Consider the following 18207-nt stretch of genomic DNA (forward strand, 5'->3'; position numbering starts at 1 on the left):
AATATCACTTAGAAAATAGATTTAATCATTTAAATTGATGACACACATTTGTAATTATTTTATGCATAAAAATATGTAAAGGTCACATGAGTAACTTAATTATTTATGTTTTATCAGATACCAACACATGAAATGCCAGTCTATAGAGATATAAAGAAGTGTGTTTTCTCTTTGGTAGAATCTTTGTTACATTAGTTACCATGTACAAATAAAACCTTATCTTCCTGATACTCTTAGTACATTAATGAGTCATCCTTGTTAGTATTGGTGCATTTGTGAAATCAGAACACTTTGTTTAATAATTCTACTAACTTTACCAAGGAGATTATTTCATCATCTTCCTAGCATTATCAATATTACAGGAAATATTGATCCCATATTTCCACTCAATCACGCTCTTTAACTTTTTGCTGCATCTAAGCAAAAAGTGTTTGGGATGTCATGCCTAGATACTCATAGCTCATTATTAAAACACAATTATCTATATGTATGCATCTGTATCACTATCATTTTCACAATCTTTATATATATTTATATATCTCTAAAATATTTATCTCTATCTTTATCCCTATCTTTATAAATATATGTATACATCTCTATCCATGTCTCTATCGCTTTCTATATGCATTAATATGCAACTATTTTTCTCTATTTATCTATCTATTTATTAAATCCTCTTTTGGTGTCTTGAAGTCAATGAATCATTTACACAATCACTATCTCTAGATATATGTCTCACTCTTTCTCTATCTCTATCTCTATTTATCTATATATATATTTGTCCCTATATATATCTCTATCTCTATGTCTGACTCTTTCTATATCTCTATTTCTCACCGTTTCCATATATATCGCTGTTTCTATCAATCTCAATCTATATCTCCATCTACATATTTATCTATTTCTCTGAATTTATCTATCTGTATCTCTATCTTTATTATATCCTCATTTGATGTCTTGGGGTTTAAGAATCTCTTCCACAATCACTATATGAATCAAAATAGTTGATCATTAGGTATAAAACCATCTAGGTATTCATACAGACCCGTTCGTTGAGCTTTTTCCCTAAAGAGAACCCACAATCTCTCCGAAGTGTCTATTCTTGCAGATTTACATGCTAATCAATCTTCATCATATGGGTGAGAGTAGACAGAGATATTCTATCTAGATATTTTGACTTCCTTCTCAAATACCCTATGAATATGATATTCACTCATCCTTTCACATATATTATGACTTTATTATAAGCATTGTCGGTGCATAACCAAGAACATGACATATATTAATTCATAAACTCAAAATTACAGATAAAATTATGTCGTTGTAAAATTGAGTTTAATCAATATTTATAAACAAATACTCATAAAATAATTTAGTTAGCTAGTGATGAGTAAGGGTTGTCTCCATAGGGAACGGATGCTAGGGAAGGAACTTTCTCGGTCAAGTGATTTTGGGAAGATGAGAAGATTTACATATAGAGCACTCGGTAGTGAGTGGGTGAGGATAGTGATCACGATGGAGGTAGTAGAGATTTAAGAAGAGGATGAGTATATTGTTAGTACTAGTAGTGGATCATTGTGTAAGACAAGAGGATTGAGGTGGATGTGAATGGTGGCGTGAGACAATGACTTGAAATGAGAGTGGAGTGAAGGATAAGAGGTATCCAACTTAGGGTTTATGAATTAGGGTTTATAATATAGGCATATGGGAAGACGAGACGGGATTGTGACCGCGGTGGTGGTAGTGACGTGTACGGTAGTAGATGCGATGATGAAGTTAGTAAAATTAAAGTAGAATGGTGATTAAAACAAGAGAGGTAGTGATATGTGTTTTCTTAAATAGAAAGAGTGATAGGTGACAAGATCATAACAGTGTAGGATGAAGCATTAAATAAATGATAGATGAGCATGGATAGGGACGATGATAGTTGAAGATGGGGTCAATGAGTGATGATGATAGATGGAGGTGATTGGTGATGATGATGAATGAACTATCCATGTGTTAGAGAAGAGTCACTGTAAGGCAAGTGACTAACCTTAGATCCCTATGTTCCATGGGGATCAAGGTGTATTCCTGATTCAGATCAAACTCCCCACATCTTTGTTGAACCTGCCCAAGATCTAGAGAAACCAAGAAACTCTTAATGGACCTTCAAAACTTGACTTTCATTCAATCTGACTCTTTAGGAGGAAGCATGCTTAAAGATGTTTTTTACAAAGATGGGAGGCTCAATATATAGATCAAATCATATGGATGGATATATGATGTAAAGACAAAGCTACCCATAAAATTTCAGCTCAATCCAAATTGTGGATCATTGGACATCAAGCCTGGAAGTTGGATGATTCCTAGCCGTTGATTTCTCTCTCCTTATCGTCGTTAGTACGGTCGTGTCCTGGCATGTAATTTGGATTCCTAGCTCAATCCAAATTTTGGTTAGGCTTTTTTCTCTTCCTGGCATGTAATGCAATAATTGGTTGAGATTCTTCCTTGTCATCCGCAATCAACGGCACTTGTCGCACCACATGTCACTTTAGTAAAAAGACAAAAATAAAATAATAATACTATATTATTTATATATATTACTAATTATCTAGCTCGCTACTGATGTGGTGCCATGTCAATGCGTGTCACGTCAGCTCCTTCCCTTCTTAATCTAATCAGGGGCTGACAAATGTGTGCCACATGTACGCGTGGTACATATGTACCTGACACATCATCGCAACCGTCATTGTTGACGGGTCAAAAAGAAAGAAAAAACCAACATTCTAATTCTCTTTCCTTGGTCTCTGTGCAGCATTTATTACAAAAAGGATTCCCTTTTTTTATTGGTTCATGTCACCCTCCGTAAAAAAGAAAGCAAAAAGCAATTCGTTGTAATTAAGGGCCATTAGGCATCAGTAATTGCGATGCCATAAAAGTTGTCAATGGTTGGATGTCGCCAATCATTATCTTAACCCATGGTTGGTCACTATTTGATGAATCGAAATCATTGTCCTAATTCATGGTTTGTCACTGCTCGATGAATCGAAAGGCAACATGTGGTGTCGCAAAAATGAAGGCCTTAAAATATGTTCTAAAATTTATAATTAATTACATAAATGCCCAAAAATATAAATAAATATGCATTTCAACTTAGAAATTCATACGGTTACAAATTTACTGTGGAAAAATTCCATGAAAATTTGTATTATGAATCAAAAAATTATATTATTCAAAAATTTGATGTCATAAAAATCCCCAAAAATACTCAAAAAATGCAAAAAGTATAATATCATTCTAAAAATAAATTTAATCATTTTAAGCTTGATAAGATGCATATATCTTTAATTTAATGCGAGTAAACATGTCAGTATGGTCAAATTAAGCTATGAAAAATGCATGTTATCATTAATGAACGTTAAATGTGATATAGATTGTGTGAGTGGTCTCCAGACCATAAATCCCCCTAGTGCTTTGTCTCTACATGCCATATTCCCCATACCAAGTCTAAATTAGGGATATTTTTGCCATTGGTTCATTAAACAAACAATTATATACATGTGATATTGAACTTAGTTACTCTAAAAACATGTATGGCATTAAGGATTTCATTCTGTAAAATAGAAGATGGCTTAGAAAGGAGAAATGTTTCTTTCAAGATTTTTAGTGTATTATTTTTTAAAATACTCTAATGAGTTTCATGGTATTAGATAATTTATACTATTTATGATATTTGTGATATTTATTTAATATTTAAATCAAATAAAAATGAAAAGTATTACGTCATCTGGTGGTTGAGAGCATGGATGTAGGCCACAAGGTTGTTAAGCAAGCGAGAAGGGCAAACAACTTATAATGGGTGCATGTTTCAATGGGGGCGCTAGAGGCCGGCATGTTCTACATGTAACAAGGTGCATGCAGATTCTGTAGGTGCTAGAACAAGGCTTAAATGAATATTAGGGTTAAATGAATTTCAGCTGCACATGCTCTATGGGTCTACTGATAAACTCAAAATTCTGGATTTAAGTTTAATCAGTAAAATTTGTAAACCATTACTCACTTTAATGTACTATATAGTGGATGAGTGCAAGTCGTTTCTATAGGGAACGGATCTCAGGAAAATAACTCTCTAGATATGATGATTTCAAGAGGACCGCAAGGATAAGAGGTAGTGATAAGATGAAGGTCATATATAATATTTATTTCATAAGAATAAGATGAATATTACATAGAGTGGTAGTGATAACAAGCAATTTACAATATTAATTTCATACATATTGCATTTTTATTTGCACTAAAATGATTATAATTGCATGTTATCATAATAGAAATGAAAAAAAATTAGTATATCCTCCTTAATTTTCCTGATTTTTCTAGAATTTTACAGAAAATTTTGTGGGGAACATGAAGAAAAGGGCTCTAAAACTAATTTCGGAGTTTTTGCAGGTGTAAATCTCCTATTTTATTGAGGTTTTTGGTATTTTAACTTGTTTTGGAAGAACAAAGGGGTTTTTTGTAATTTTCTTGGTGAAATAGGAGCAGATGGGCATATATCCAAATATTTACAGGGCGGCGTCTAAATAAAATGTCGCAAAAGCAGAGGGGTCTTTCTACAAATTTTGTGGAGAGATTGAAGGCCAAAGGGATCAAACACCTTAGATTACTCCATATTCAAATGTTAATATCTGAAGATCCAACCGTCGAATTGAACTCAAATTTTTAGGGTTAGGTCTTCGTTGTATCCTCTTTCCATTTGTCTAGATGGATTGACAAGAGGAGCACCGAAACTGAACAATATTAAGGAATACTTATGGGCTTAACTCGAATTGTCTCACCCCTTTACAATGGTATAAATTCCTAATTTTTGTCTCTCTTTATTCATTCTTGGATGCTCGATCACAATCTGCAATCAGAGGGGAGCTCTCTTTGGATCAACTTTTTTGGTTTTTTATTTGAGTTTTGGTTTCTTTCTTCATTGATCTTTATTTGTGTTCTTCTAAATCACTTTTGGTTGGGCGAAATGTACTGGCCCTTGTCTTTATTGAAGGAAATAAACTAATAATCATATTCTATTATCAGACATAAAAATACCCTAAAAAATAGATAGATTATCTGTCCCTTAACTCCCTCTAAATCTCTCCCTTCTTCACCAACCATTATTTTTTTAAAACCGTATCTCAAATAATCTTGCTTATCTCATTACACTTCTAATTCTGGATCTCCTTTTAAGGATCAGGTTGAATGAAGTGAGGACCTATATTATTATTCATATTCTCTCATCTCTCCTACCTCCCTCTTCTCAATTATTTTCCCCTATGATCTCTAAATATCTACCCTTTTACTTTGAAGGGAAATCAATAGAGATCATCCTTATTTAATAAAAAAATTAAATAGAGATCAGTAGATGTAAATGACCACTCTACTGATCGTTTACATCTTAATATAGAGGGTTCATTATAAATATTATTGAATAAGTTGATTAAATACAAGGATAGTAATTAACCTAGCTAATTACAGTAAAATTCAGCTTATCAGGTAGGTAGTGGAACTTGAATGAAGCAAGCAAAAATGAGAGACTAGGATATACAAATACATGAAGAGATGATGATGAGAAAATATGATTAATAAGGAGGAATGATGAAAAGAAATACCTAAATTAATGATTGATATTTAAATTATGGTTTATTATAGGATAAGAGGATTTGAAGATGAGACATGATGGAGAACACATCAAGAGGCATAGGAATGAAGGTGGCTAATGTGAGAAATGAGTGAGGAATGAGATGGAGGAAGCAAAGATGATTCGTTATATAGGTGGAAGATGATTCATGATGCAAATAGTAGAAAAGAATGGATGTTAATGGACAATGGTGGATAATGATGATGAAATTGTATGATCTACCTAACTGAATGGGTTGAAGATCATTCAATGCAAACCAAGATACTCAATGTATCTTCTTGAAATAGATAAACCTCCCCAACTTTTCTGTTGACCTTCTCCAAGCACTCAAGACGCCAAGAATACCCTTTATCAACCTTCCAAACCTTACTCTCTTTCAATCTGCCTCTCTAAGAGGAAGTGAGTTTAAAGATATTTTTTACAAAGATTGGGGGCTCAGTATATATATGTGGATAGACATAGGATAGAAACAGGAAGATGATGGAAATATATGTGCCCATCAAGCCAATTACAAATTCCACATCTCGTTCCATATTCATCCACACCTCAAAAGAGGGCAAACTACATGCAAATATGCAAGCTTCTTGGAAAGCCAAACGACAACAAAGTGCTGCTAGATTGCTCAACAAGGTGGAACTTGAGGTACACTATGCTTCGCAGTGCCATAGATAAGCAAGACATTCTTGATCATATGGCGCGTGTACTCATCTCGACAAGGTGAAAAATTACAGCTTAGAGGTTGATGAGTGGATGATGTTGGAGGATTTTTGCAACATATTATCAGTATTTCTCAAGGCAACTAACTTCATCAGTAGTTCAAAGGTTGTCACTGCAACTATGGTGCTTGTCGTGATCAAGACTACTTCGGATCAGCTTAACGTGTCCTCGAACAATTTTACAATGATTGTATTTTTTTTGTAATGGAGATGTTACCAAGCTCATAGAGGGAATCCATTCAGGAAGCATATGAGGCCAAGAAGTTTAAGTTTGATAAGTATGAGAGTATCATACGCCGCAATGAATGCATAGCAACAACATCGCTTCTTGATCCCTCAACAAAGATGGCTTTGATCTATCCTCGAAGCCTTCAAGACTACTTTGCATACCTGCGATCTTGTCTCCATACTTCCCAAACTCAAGATGGCTATACCAATCTAATGGATGTGCACGAGTCTGAGGGGTGTCAACTACATACTCCTGCAATCACAAAGATGATAAAGGAGTCCAAAGCTAGCATTAAATCCAAGCCGGAAGCAGGACCCACATAGGAGTTGGATGTCTACCTCAATGAGCCTCTTATTCCAGAAAGTGAAAACCCTCTGAATTGGAGGATGGTCAATGGTGTGCGTGCTTAACCACATCTAGCGAAGTTGGCCATGGAGTACCTCTCTGTGTCAGCAACATGTACACCGTCGGAGTGACTCTTTTCATTGGGTGGTAAGGTTGTGATGCCCCAAAGATCGAGCCTGGATGTAGAGAGTATTGAGCTCTTATGTGTGTTACACTATTGGATGCGCCCGACAACCCCACCCAGTGATGATAATGATGTATCTGTCAACATGAATGAGGTAATTATTCGTTTAATGATTCTTCAATATTTTACTTAAAATTTAACTCTACTTACTTCCGTTATCACAGTGTCATTGCACGAGCAACCTATGAAGATAGAATGTCTTCAATAAATTATATATGTCCTTCTCTGTGGGGATTTTACTCAGTTAGTGTTGAATACAATGCTCGCTTTCCCTTCCTATGTCTGAATTTTTTGACAAAAAGAGAATTTACAGGCATTTATCTATTCACTTTTACATTCTTTCTCAAGAATTATTTATCTGGCTTTGACTAGACTCTCTCTTAATGAGTGAGCAAGATATCGATTCCTTATAAAAAACATTTCCCCGGAGAAATTTATTCGCTTCGCATACATTTGAGGTAATTTAACTGAATATCTTTTTTGTTAGGGAGACATTGGTTAAAGGTATATCAAATCTAAAACTAATGATGTAATGTCCTGCTCTGAACTATTTTATCTATTGTAAAAACAATTATCAACTTATTCACAAACATCAGAGTATTGGTTGGCAGACGATCACAAATTTATCACCATAATACCTGAATTGTATCATTGTTATCGTCATTTTTGGGTGACTCAGACGATCACAGATGAAGATAATGAATTCAAAGGATGAATGGCGATGATGCCGATAACGACGAAAATGTTCGGCATTGGAAACCATATAATCATCTCAATGATGACGACATGATTCAATGTGATATCTTAGCTTGGAAACCAGGCCATGACACTGGTGATTGTGCTAATGATGATGACAACTTTTCATTATTAGCGTGCGTGCGTGCCTGGGTGCGTGTGCGTGTGCGCACGCGCGCGCGTGTGTGCATTTGAGTACTGAGTCACTGAGCAGGCTTAGGGAGCTTAACAGGTTAGTGAAAAGAGTTGTAGACTGTCACATAGTAGAGCATGTAAATGGGCCAAATAGTGTGGAAGCATGCTGATGGTCTAACATAGCAGAGCATGTTAATGGGCCAAATAGTGTGGAAGCATGCTGATGGTCTTCGTTGTGCTTGGGCCAGTTTTGGTGGAGTGGTGGGTTTCACTCAATCGCAAGTTTTCAACCATGGCTTATGTAAGGTGCGGGGTATGTGTCCAAGATTATTGTGACTTATTCAAGAACCTAAACTATTGAAGCCATCAGATGAACATTAGATGGCTAGATAAAAATATACCTTGAATTTTTCTGTTTTCAAACTTGACAAGTTTCAGAATATTATTTAACATTTATTATTCAAGAAATGATAATTTAATGTTTCAGAATCTTATTTTGTTCTCCCCATTTTATGATACTAAATAGCATAGGAAATCAGTGCCAATATCCTTGAACCGACACCTTATTTTCCTTCTATTTCATTCAGAGTAAATGAGATGAAGAGTCTTATTAATATTGTAGTTAAGTCTAAATTAACATAAAACAAAATAACAGACCTCATTCTAGAAAATCCACTACTTACTTTGATAAAAAAGAGGGAAATTTGGCGAAGAATCCTCTAGATTTTGAACAAAGGTTCAGATAAAAAAAAAATGGAAACATCAAGGTGAAGTTTGACCTCTGATACAATGTTGTTTAGTAAGATATTAAGAATGCTACCACAAGCAAAATTTTGAATGTTTAACATAAAGAAATACCGCTCAACTGGATTGCAACCTAGTGGCAGAGGAGAGAATCCAATATAAGCCCCTCAAATAAGTAGGAGGAAAGAGCTGAGAAAGAAAGTGAGTGATCCATTTCAAAGAAACCACATCATGCAAACTTGGGAGCGGATTCAACCTGCAGAATGTGCTCCATTTCACCCTAGGCATCTTCAACTGCCATACAAATTTCATTTAGATGACGGAAAAAATATTCCTTAAACTCAGAGAAATCATAACCTCTATCATATTTGGCCCTCTTGTAAGACATTAAATCTTAGCGCTGAAATCTATTAAAGTTTTTAAGATTCCCACAATCAGTTTCACGTCCGAGAATCACACCGACAAGCATTCAAGTCAATTCGATTTCCCATGCCCTTTGTGATCATTTATGTTTCTTGCATATTTTTAGTTGATGGGTAAATTTCATTTACATGAATCAAATACTTTTTAAATATGAAGCTTCATATAACTATAATACGGCTTTTCTTAAAGAAACTTCACCTGACACCAAGTCAAGGATATTACTCCCTCGTTGCATAAAATCATCATATCTGGACGCATTACGGGGCTTTCATCTACAATGGAGCTTGGAAAAAGGGTAACGCCAAATATCATCTTGGGTTCCCTCCACCTGTCAATAAAACTGCTCTTCCCAAGTCGTTTCTTCTTATGTTTCCAAAATTCATCTTTCTTACCTTTATTCTTTTCCCAGCATGGCCCTCTGGTCCCTACAATTCTTAATTCGGTTTGTCATCCAATATTGAACAAAGCTTCCTATAAGATTCCACGTAAGGAACCAATCCACTTCTCACCATTTCCTTGGGATAGAAGTGCACCATTGAGAAATCTCAATGAAAGCATATATTCTGGTCATATAAGTGATTGAATCGGGTTTCAAATTAAGTGCCAACATCTCCTTTAACAACTGTGGCAGCTCGTAATGCTGCCCCCCTCTTCCATAAGCATTCATCAACATATTATAAGTCATAACCGAAGGCAGTATACCAATCCTTCCAAATTCTGAAACAACATCCCTCAGCAGAGCATAGGGACCATTCTTAGCTAACCCATCAAGAACAATGTTGAAGGTTACCCTCATGCCTTCCAGCTCATGGAGCACGGTCTCCGAGCTCCACGCTGTCTCTGCCCACCTCCTCTCCCTCGCCGCGTCCTCCTCCTTCTTCCTCTCATATTTTCTTATTTATATTTATGATAAAATCGTCATCCAAAAAAGTCATCTGTCAGTCCTGTTATCCGTTCATCATTTTTGTCATCTATCATGCGTCACAGATGACGAATGACTAATGATGAATGACTTAGAGCTCTCCGTTCAGTCATCCGTCAGTCCCTCTGGACGATATTGGGTCAAGCCCAGTAGGGCTTAACCCATTTGGCTAAGTCCTGACTTAGCCAAATTGGGCTGAACCTTAGTGAGCTTACCCACTAAGGCCAGCCCTATACGGGCCAGACTAGGCCCAGCGGTCCATCCGGTCTTCTGCTGCCGCCGTCGTCGCTCCACTATCGCCGCTGCCACCGCTGCGGTCACCGCTGCCACTACCACCGCCGCTGCTAGTGATCGCCAGAGCAGGTAAATTCTCTCTTTCTAGCATTTAAAAATTAGAAGAAAATCAGGAAAAATCAGAAAAATTAGGAAAAATTATTTTCTACATTTAAAAATTTCAAAATTAAAATCAAGAAAAATCACTAAATTAATATAATCGATTTTGAATGATTTTAACATTTAAAAAAATTCTAAAAAATATCTAAATCTCGTTTTTAATATTTCTAGTGGTTTTTGGTGTAAATTAAATTCCAGAAATTTTGAAATATATATATTCTCAATTTTTGTTGTTAAGAAAAAATGAGAAAACTTAGTGCAAAATATTTTAATGTTTTTGTTTGTATTTCTGCTTCAATTTAAATCATAGGAAATTATATAAATCGAATAAAAATACAAAAATTCCATAAATTTTATTTTTCACTTCTAAAATCATTTTCTTCATTCCAAGCTTGAGATAAATTCTGAAATTAAATTTCTGCCTCTCTCTGGATTGACCCCTTACTTTCCCTATATTAATTATAGAGTATTTAAGTGGAAAATTTTCATAATTGTTGTTGGTTCAGTCTAAATCAAAACAACGACATAAAACCCCTAAATTTAGACCTATCATATAACATTGAGAAGGATTATTCATCCTCGTCTTCTCTGCACCCTTGAGGTGTATTCTGCTCTTTAGACTTTCATTGAGAGTAATCTATCTAAGTATTGTTTATCTACCCATTATTGTTTACCAACCCTAACACCTTCTTTTGAGCCATCTGCCATTATATTCTTTTATACATAATTATATTGACACCTCATCACCATGTTTCATTAATACTCATTTGACAAGAGGAAGGTTAGTGGAGAACCCCACATGCAAAGTTATTGACCATGCTTCTTTATTAATAGTTATTGTGCATTTTTACTTTCAGGTAAGATGAAGATTAGCGGAGAACCACACGAGAAAAGTAGCTGCCACATGTGAGAGATAAACATAAATAATAAGAAACAAGATATCATCTCTTGGATTATAGTATCATACCTCGTAAGAAGTAGGCTTCACTCATGACCACCAGCTATTTCCATAACCACAAGGAAGTTTATAACTGGTGCTCGAGTATTTCATGGGGATACTCATACTAAGAGGTGCACTTGACACTTTTAACAATGCATACTCGTGTTTTTAAGTTTCCAAGATGGATTAAAATCCAAGGAAAATTCTAGGGTATTTGTAAGGGACTAGCAATGAATCAGGTTGGCAGATTTGATAATACATTAATTATTGTATTAATACCATTTATTTTTATGTTTATCAATTATAGAATGTTAAAATTTTGAAAGGGGGACGGAGACCGATAGGAAAAAGAGGGATTTAAATTGCAATCAATGTGAAGATCAATCTGATGTGGATGAGAGATAAAACTAAATGATTCGAATTAAAGATAATATGATGAATAAACTACTAGGAGTTTTGCCCTGAAATTGTGAGGGCTGATTCATCTCTCTATTCTCTTTTTAACCATACAATCAGGTCTAGGAATAGAGCCCTAGATTCATGCAAAAGTATGTTCAAAATATATGTGACCTGCAAGCCAATCACACATTCCACATCTCATTTAATGTTCATTAGTTTAATATATTTATTATTATGCTAAAATGATGCTTTTAATTGAAGCCCATGAATACAAACAATATCTATGTGAATTATGATGAGATCAAAATATTGTTATCATTAATCTTTAAACAAGTTCTCTAAACAATCCTATTCGTAGGATACTTGAGAAGGATATCGAAATATCCAGATATAATAACACTGTTTGGCTCCACTCCTATGATGATTATGACCGATCTGATAGCAATTATTGTGGAGATGTAAGTACATATAGTGGGTGATATTTGGGGAAAGAGTTCACTGAAATGATCGGTATGAATCCTCGAATGTATTTTACCTATCGTCAATCAAGTTGATTCATGTCATGCCTGTGTAAGTGGTCTTTATACCTGATGTCCCAAAGACACATTGTGGATGTGTTGTTATGTTTTCTACATCACCTACGAGTCTCTAATTTGGGAATTCAAAATATTCCTAGCTCGGATGCATCAAGAAGTCCACGAAGGTGTTTGTGCGCTCATGATGGGATGATCCACCCTTGGTATTCGAGGATTTTGAATCATTAAGAAGATGTATTTAAATCCTTGGCAGTAGGTGGAAATATCAGAGGTGTTATTTAATGATTTTTCCACACATCAGTACCAACAAGAATGATTGGTTAGGTTTTGATGATTAATTGTATCTTCAATCATTTGGAAAGTCTCGCACGAACAAGGGATTGTACATACCTGGTATGTGATGACAATACAGGTTCCATGTGACAGTTGGCATACTCCTTTGTATCATATGAAGCACGAGGAGTAGCTTGTCACCCCACGGCCTAGCAACTTAACCAATAGATTGTGTTACAATTGATCATTGGTTCATTAATCTATATGTGGCATGGTTAATTAACGATTTAGACCCAATTAAGGTTATTGGGCCATTTAGGTTCATAACTAGGCTGGTACATGACCCTAGAGTATCACACTACAATGATTTTGGACCTTGGTAGATATACTTTTTTGGGGACTTGTATAAATTATTTATGAGGACAAGGACTTTTACAAATTATTCTCAAGGACTGTAATAATTTTTTCCCTAGAAGAATAGATAGAGGGGGCTCGAGACAACTCATTTGAGGAATCAAATGGTTGTCGATTCAACAATGCGCAAGGTGATTCAACTATTACTATGTTTCAATTTTATATTTTACTCATCATCTTTTGGGAAGCCTGCCTTATTACCTTTGAAAATGGCAAAACCTAACGATTCCTACCTCATTAACATAAAATATATTTACCATATAAATGATATGAATATATTTATTCATTTATATACAAATGTGAAGCCCTTTCTATTTTCCCCTGGGATAGAGTAAATTGGACTTTTAAAAAAATCATGTTGAAGATTAAGGCTGAGTGCATTTTAGTGAAAATACCCATAAATGTTAAGAGTGTATTTGAAATGTTCATGGTAAATCAGAATTTTACAACCCTCTCCTTTTGAGTGAATTTTAAATTTTCAAAGTGGATTAGGCCAAGTTAACCCTCAATCAATGAGTTTGATATCAGAACTGGCATAGTTATTCATATCAAGAATTATGAAGATGAAGATAATAAAAAATGGGGTTCAAAAAATGTGACTCACACATGCAATGGATAGCTGCGTTCATGTATGTGAAGACATGATGTTTGACCATGCCAAATAGTAAAGTTAGGACTCAACATTTACATGATATGTTGATAATGATGTTGTGGAACGATAGAACCGTGTAATCTCAAGAGTATCCATGAAGAGGTGGGGGGTTCCTCCCTTATGTAGAGGAGGAGAGAACCCTACAAGAGAGAGAGAGATTTACAGTAATACCCCTGAAGGGGAATATTCACTCACACTCCCCCTCAAGCTGGAGCGTAGATATCAAACATGCCTAGCTTGCGAGAGATGACGTCATAGGAGGTGGTGCTCAGTCCTTTGGTGAAGATGTCCGCCAACTGGTCCGATGATCCCACATGTGGAGTAGTGATGAGTCCCGCGAGCACACGATTACGAATCGCATGACAGTCGATCTCGTGGTACTCGGCTTCCGCACTCGATAGGGAGACGACCCGCTGCTTCTGACTCCGCCACGTAACTAGGTTTCCACCAACAAAGGTGCAGAAGCCCGAAGTGGACTTCCGATCCCCCCGATCGCCAGCGAAACCTGCATCCGAGTAGGCCTCCACGCGTAGATGGCCATGGCGCTGGTAGAGTAGCCCCCGGCCCGGGGCATGCTTCAAGTAGGCAAGCACACGTAGGGCAGCGTGCCAATGTATGTCCTGGGGAGCATGCATGAACTGACTGAGTAGTGCCACTGGATAGGCAATGTCAGGGCGTGTAACCGTCAGGTAAATAAGCTTCCCAACTAAGCGTCGGTAAGGCTCAACATCAGTAAGTAGCGGAGAAGTAGAATCCCAGAAGCACGGTTTGCTGTCGATCGGGGAACTTCGAGGTTTGCACCCCAGTAACCCGGCTTCCTCCAGCATATCTAGGACGTACTTTTGCTGATTCAGGATCAGCTTACCCGGCTGATGAGCAAACTCTATGCCGAGAAAGTACTTTGGCGTACCCAAGTCCCGGATGGTCAGGTGCTGATGGAGATAGTGTTTTACTTGAGCAAGTCCCGCATGATCACTGCCCGTAAGTAAAATATCATCCACGTAGACCGCAAGAATGACCGTGCCATTGGATCTGTGCCGACGAAACACCGTAGGGTCCACCGTGCATGGGGTGAGGCCCAAGGCAAGCACAAGCTTGCTGAACCTGGCAAACCATGCACGTGGACTTTGCTTGAGGCCGTACAAAGCACGTTGTAGATGACATACCTTGCCAGCCGAGCCTGGAGTGATATATCCGGGCGGTTGCTCCATGAAAACCGGCTCGGTGAGACATCCGACTGATGTAGGGGCTACCCCTGATTCACCGCAATAGAGAGAAGAACTCTAATAGAGTTCAAACGTACCACAGGAGAGAACGTCTCCTTGTAGTCGATGCCGTAGGTCTGGGTGAAGCCTCGTGCCACGAGACGGGCCTTGTATCGATCAACCGTGCCATCGGCGTGATACTTCACCGTGAATATCCATCTGTAGGTGACGATATTCGTATTGCGCGGACAAGGAACAAGGATCCAAGTCTGACGCATCCATAGCCGCCTTCCAATGGGGACTGCGCAGGGCCTCCACATGGGTCCTCAGTATCGACTCGGAGGTAAGGGAGAGGGCGAAGGCACGATAGGTGGGATGAAGCCGGTCATAGTGTACGTAGGTAGAGATAGGGTGAAGGGTACAGGAGCGAGTACCTTTCCGTAGAGCAATGGGGAGATGTAGGTCTGTCGGTGCCGATGCAAGGGGCGCCGAACTTGCGGACGTGGGCGAGGACCCGCCTGGTGGCTCGACGGAGTCCGGCTCCGGGGTAAGTACTAACGGAGCGGGCGGTCCCAAGCAAGGAGGAGAAGTGGAGGAGGAGGGTGACTCAAGTATTACGTCCAAGAGAGGCGGAGGAACAATGGAAGAAGGAGAAGGGAGTGTCAGAGTAGACGAAGTAGGTGGAGAGGTGGGCATAGACGGAGTGGTGGTGAAGTAGCGAGTGGTCTCAAAGAAGGTTACGTCGGCCGAGACAAGGTATCTGCGCTGGTCAGGAAGGTATACACGATATCCTTTCTGAGTACGAGAGTAGCCAACGAAGACGCTTTTGAGGGAGCGAGGAGCTAGTTTGGACAAATTTGGGGAATGGTCATGGACAAAGGCCACGCACCCAAACGTCCGAGGAGGCAGTGCAAATAGCTCACGATCGGGGTGTAGGCGACGGAGAGGAACTTCACCACCCAGAGGAGAGGAAGGTAAGCGGTTAAGTAGATAGGCAGAGGTGAGGAGGGCATCCGACCAGAGATAGTGTGGGACGCCCATCTCGATGAGTAGGGTGCGGGTCATATCCAGAAGATGACGGTGTTTCCGCTCGGTGACACCGTTCTGCTGGGAGGTGTAGGGGCAAGTGGTCTGGTGGATAATGCCACGGGAGGAGCAAAGATCCTGGAGAGCAGACTGAACAAACTCCAAGGCATTATCTGTGCAAAGAATTTTGGGGGTAGAGGAGTATTGAGTGGAGATCTCTTGGAGGAACTGACGAACAGAGGACAGAACGTCAGTGCGGTCGTGGAGAAGATACACCCACGAGAGGCGAGAAAAATCATCGACGAAGACGATGTAGTAGCGAAAGTGGGAAAGGGAGGAGACACGAGACGGTCCCCACACATCACAATGTACGAGATCAAACGGTTTCGTACACAGAATAGAGTCAAGATGGGAATAAGTAGAACGAAAATGCTTGCCTAACTGGCAAGACTCACAATCAAAAGGAGATAGTTTTAGCCACGGAAGGGCCTGTCGAAGTTTGGTAATACCAGGATGGCCCAAACGACGATGCCATTGTAGAGAAGTGTCCGACTGGGAGAGAAGACAACAAAAACCAGTCGGAGGGAGATCAGGGACGAGCTCGTAGATACCCCGGCCGGTCTCACGTCCCAAACCAATCCTCTTTCCCGTCCGCAAGTCCTGAAATGTACAGTGGTAAGGAAAAAAAGATACGGAGCAAAACAGGGATTTGGTGATAGCGGAGATGGAGAGGAGGTTAACAGGAAAATTGGGTACGTAGAGAACATCAGAGAGGGGAAGGGAGGGGGTTGGTAGGGAACGGCCTTTGCCCCGAACGGGACAAACACGACCGTCCGCAATGGTGACCGTCTCAGGATGAGAAAGGCTGGCAATTAGAGAGAGGAGAGAGGAGGTACCTGACATGTGTACAGAGGCTCCCGAGTCGATAATCCAGGGACCCGAAGAAGATGCAAGTAGAGTGGTACCTGAAGTGGAGGTCGACGCAAGGTGAGAGGTATGGGAGCCCGAGGTACTCGAGGTATCTGTCGAAGCGCGAGTGTCAAGCATGCGGGCTAATTCCTCCCGGGAGATAGTGAGGAGGTCCGAGGCCGAGGCGGAGGTCGTCGTGCTGGAGTGGGCAACCTGGTTTGGCTTACCAAACTTTTGCCAGCATTTGTCGGAGCGATGGCCAAACTTCTGGCAATGAACACAGGGGGGGTAGAGTTTGCCATCGCGCCCACGTCCCTTTTCCCGACCGCGTCCACCGTTATCAGAGCCGCGCCCCCGAGGGTGGGTCTTCGAGGAAAGGGCGGTGGATTTGGTCAAGACGGGAGTGGGGACGGGCCCCGGAGAGCTAACCCGCAGAGCAGTGGAGAAGGCCTCACCCAACGTCGGGAGAGTGATCGAGCTTAGAATAGGGCCCCGAATCTGAGCGCCGAGGGTGGGGTCGATGCCCGCCAGAAACAGTCCGACTGCGGTCTCCTCGCGATAGCGACGCTGCACGGTGAGATCTGGCGTGTAGGGCTGATAGATCTCAAGCTGGTTGAGGAGAGAGCGCAGTGTGGCATAGAACTCCTGAAGAGAGCGAGTACCCTGGCGGGCGCGAAACATCCCTTCGACTATCTCCACCGTCCGACCAATGTTGGAGCGATACCCGTACATGCGGGCCCATTCGTCCCAAATGGCCTTGGACGGGGAGAGGAGCTGCATCGGCTCGACGATGGTCTGAATAGCCATCTTCAGAAGCCAGGAGGTGACCGCCTGATCTTGAGTGATCCAGGTGGCAAACCGGGGATCCTCCAGAGAGGGCGGGTCGTCGGTGAGAAAGGAGAGCCGACCATGGATCTCAAGGAACTGATGGAACCCGGCGGACCACGTGACATAGTTAGTGCCATCAAGGAGGGTCGTCGGGCCCTGGAGTCCTGTGATAAAAGTGTGAGACAGGACCGGGAGATCCAGAGATGTACCCGGATACGGAGTCAGTGGCGGAAGCGAGGAGGAGGCCGACGATCCCTCGCGACGCTCCATGACGGCAAGTAGGTGAGGAGGGGAGCGCCGACGCGACGATAGCCCGGTACCGGGTTGGACGCCGGAGAGGGTCGGGCGGCCGGATTAGGTCGGCCGGATGCAAGGGCGGCGGCCGGAGGAGGGTGGCGGCCAAAGCAGGGCGGCGGCCCGATGCAGGGCGGCCAACGGCAGGGCGGCGGCCGATGCAGGGTGGCCGACGGTGGGGCGGCCGAAGCAGGGCGGCGGCGGCCGGGAGGGCGGCCGACGGGAGGGCGGCCGGCGGCAGGG

At 40.3% G+C, this 18207-nt stretch overlaps 1 protein-coding gene across 1 annotated transcript; it reads right to left on the reverse strand.

Annotated features, from left to right (window-relative positions):
• Positions 1 to 15084: 15084 nt before the first annotated feature.
• LOC144716406 (uncharacterized) lies at positions 15085 to 17940 on the reverse strand. Its single transcript, XM_078591515.1, has one exon. The coding sequence runs from the start codon at positions 17938 to 17940 to the stop codon at positions 15085 to 15087; it is 2856 nt and encodes a 951-aa protein (XP_078447641.1).
• Positions 17941 to 18207: the final 267 nt, after the last annotated feature.

Source organism: Wolffia australiana, chromosome 2 (assembly GCF_029677425.1).
Source record: "Wolffia australiana isolate 7733 chromosome 2, ASM2967742v1".
Classification (NCBI taxonomy): Eukaryota; Viridiplantae; Streptophyta; class Magnoliopsida; order Alismatales; family Araceae; genus Wolffia; species Wolffia australiana.

Bases quoted from the DNA above. Each gene is read 5' to 3' on its own strand.
- LOC144716406 (XM_078591515.1), bottom strand. From the start codon at position 17,940: ATGGAGCGTCGCGAGGGATCGTCGGCCTCCTCCTCGCTTCCGCCACTG.